The 2,579-nt window shown below is 35.8% G+C and overlaps 1 protein-coding gene across 1 annotated transcript in view; it reads right to left on the reverse strand.

The window, feature by feature from the left end:
- LOC106877429 (fibrillin-2) overlaps positions 1–2,579 on the reverse strand; it is a 62,196-nt gene that overhangs the window by 20,569 nt on the left and 39,048 nt on the right. Inside the window, exon 15 of the mRNA XM_052968103.1 lies at positions 2,209–2,331. Coding sequence (XP_052824063.1) covers positions 2,209–2,331 — 123 coding nt within the window. The remainder of the gene's footprint in view (positions 1–2,208; positions 2,332–2,579) is intronic.

Raw genomic sequence — 2,579 nt, forward strand, 5'->3', positions numbered from 1 at the left:
TATATATATATATATATATATATATATATATATGCGTATATATGATAATAAAGATTGCCAGAACGTAAACCTATCCGACAATCTAACGACTCTGTCTACTGGCTGCTTAAACATACATGCGTTCTTACATGTGTATATGCGTACATATGTGTGTTTGTGTGTGTGTGTGTGTGTTTGTGTGCGAATATATTTTTTTTTTGTACATTCATGTATATATATTAATTTATATATTTTATATATTTTATACATATGTAAATAGATGTTTATACACTCTTACGAAGAATAAATCTTGAGGGTCGATCTCTTTGACTAAAACCCTTTAAGGCGGTGCTCCAGCACGGTGGAAGTCAAATGACTGAAACGTGTAAAAGAATAAAAGAACACGTGTGTGTGTGTCTGTCTGTCTGTCTGTCTGTCAAGGCACGTAGCCAAGTTGTCAGGGTATTGCACTCAAGATTGCTAGATCATGGTTTCGAATTTCGGACCAAGCAGCGCGTTGTGTTCTTAACCAAAACACTTCATTTTACATTGTTTCAGTCTACCCAATGGTGAATGGGTAAGTCCGTGACAGAATAGCCTTCAAATCAGGGACAATGTTGGCCTGCACGCATTGTGAGCAGCGATGTGCAACAACATACAACAGTTTGGTCAATACCGTGAGATATATATATATATATATATATATATATATCATTCTGTATAATTTTATATGTTATATTATATATACCATAGTGTGTAACAATACTTTACAGGAAATTCAAGTGGTAAATTGCTTCATAATTATTGCTGCTGTCGTGGTTTAACCCCATGACAATTCTGATCAACCAAAAGGACATTCTAGTTGTAGCTGGTTCGTCTATTTTTATATTTTACACACTGTACCTAGGGCCATTTTTCCGAATAAATCCTTTTTATAAAAAGGAAACTTTGATTGTAATTTAAGAGAAATTTGTCTGTTGTTCCCAGCAGTCGATTGACCAAGTTGAAGTTTCGTCGCCAGCTTGAGAATAATATTTCTTTATTTTTATTTTATAAGATACTGTGATGAGGACAAAGAAGAAAAACAGTGTCTGTAACTTTTACCTGTTTACCTATACTGATTAGATTTCTTTGTGGTTGATAATCAATACATGTACTTACCTATGCAAGTGAGCCCATCTGGCTGTAGACTGTATCCCAGCTGACAACCACAAACATACGACCCCAGGGTGTTCTGACAAAGTTGGCTGCATCCAGCTTTATTTTTGTCGCATTCATTGACATCTGCAGAGAAGTGAAGGCATTGGGTAAACGTTCAAGCGATCGACAAACCCTTTCAACTCTTAGTAAAGTAAATTATCCCTTGAACAAAATTAGCACAATAATTTAGAGGCACAGATGATGTTCATTATTTAGTATGCATTCTGTATATTGAGTTTTGATTGTTTTTTTATCTGTTTGTGTAATCATTAAACGGTTGGTGTGGAGTGTCTATGTGAGAAGTTGAGAGACGGTGTGAATGTGAAGGGAAAACAGATTGGTGAACCAAGTGGGAAGGCAAGAGCAATGTCGAAGGTGGTATTCATGTGTCGGCATGTGTATAACAAAAATACATCAGAGTGTTGAAAAGTTATTCAACAAAGAGGATACGTTTAGACTAAAATTGGGTAAAGAGAAAAAAATATATATTCATTCTATGAAAAGCAGATAAGTCAAAGAAATTATTTAGAACTACACAGCAATTATTAAAGGTTAGAAAGGTGACCTAAAATTGCGAGTATTTTGAATATATCTCACGGAGTGACGAAACTCCATGGAATAGTTACAGGCTACACTTTGGCAAGGCATAGCTCACCTTCAGGCACTCTGCCGGGGTTACGGCGAAGTCATAGAAATGCAGCATAGTGGATTGTGAAGAGGCAGCGGAAGAGCTCAGCTGAGCTAACGGTGCTTCTTACATTGACGCTGAGCTGAGGAAACCTAGAAGATCAACAGTCAGGATCACCAAGCTCTCTCATGAGAGTAACTGCAATGAATCCATTGGGGTGGCGTCCATGGTTGTGTAATCCGCTAATGAAAGGCTCACTATGACTCAGGCTCCCAATTCCCATTCATAGCAATGGAAATGGATGGAGACAGAGAGTCATGGGAATCCGCGAAAACTGCGAAAAATGAGATAAAAGGAGAATTACCAAAACATCTATGAGGAACACAAATATATTAACTTACCTTGGCATAATTTACCATTATTTAACAAGGAATAACCTGGACGACATTCACAATGAAAGCTTCCTGGTTCGTTCACACATAAATGTTGGCATCCACCATTGCCAATCATGCATTCATTGTCGTCTACAATTAATGACGTTCAAAATAACTCATTAAACAATAAATTTTATTAGGTAAACATTTCAAAATAAATGCACACACACACACACACACACACACACACACACACACACACACACATACATACATATACATATATATATATATATATATATATATATATATGTGTGTGTGTGTGTGTGTGTACATACATACATACATACATACATACATACATACATACATACATATATATATATATATATATATAT

This window comes from Octopus bimaculoides, chromosome 5 (genome assembly GCF_001194135.2).
Source record: "Octopus bimaculoides isolate UCB-OBI-ISO-001 chromosome 5, ASM119413v2, whole genome shotgun sequence".
In the NCBI taxonomy this organism is placed as follows: Eukaryota; Metazoa; Mollusca; class Cephalopoda; order Octopoda; family Octopodidae; genus Octopus; species Octopus bimaculoides.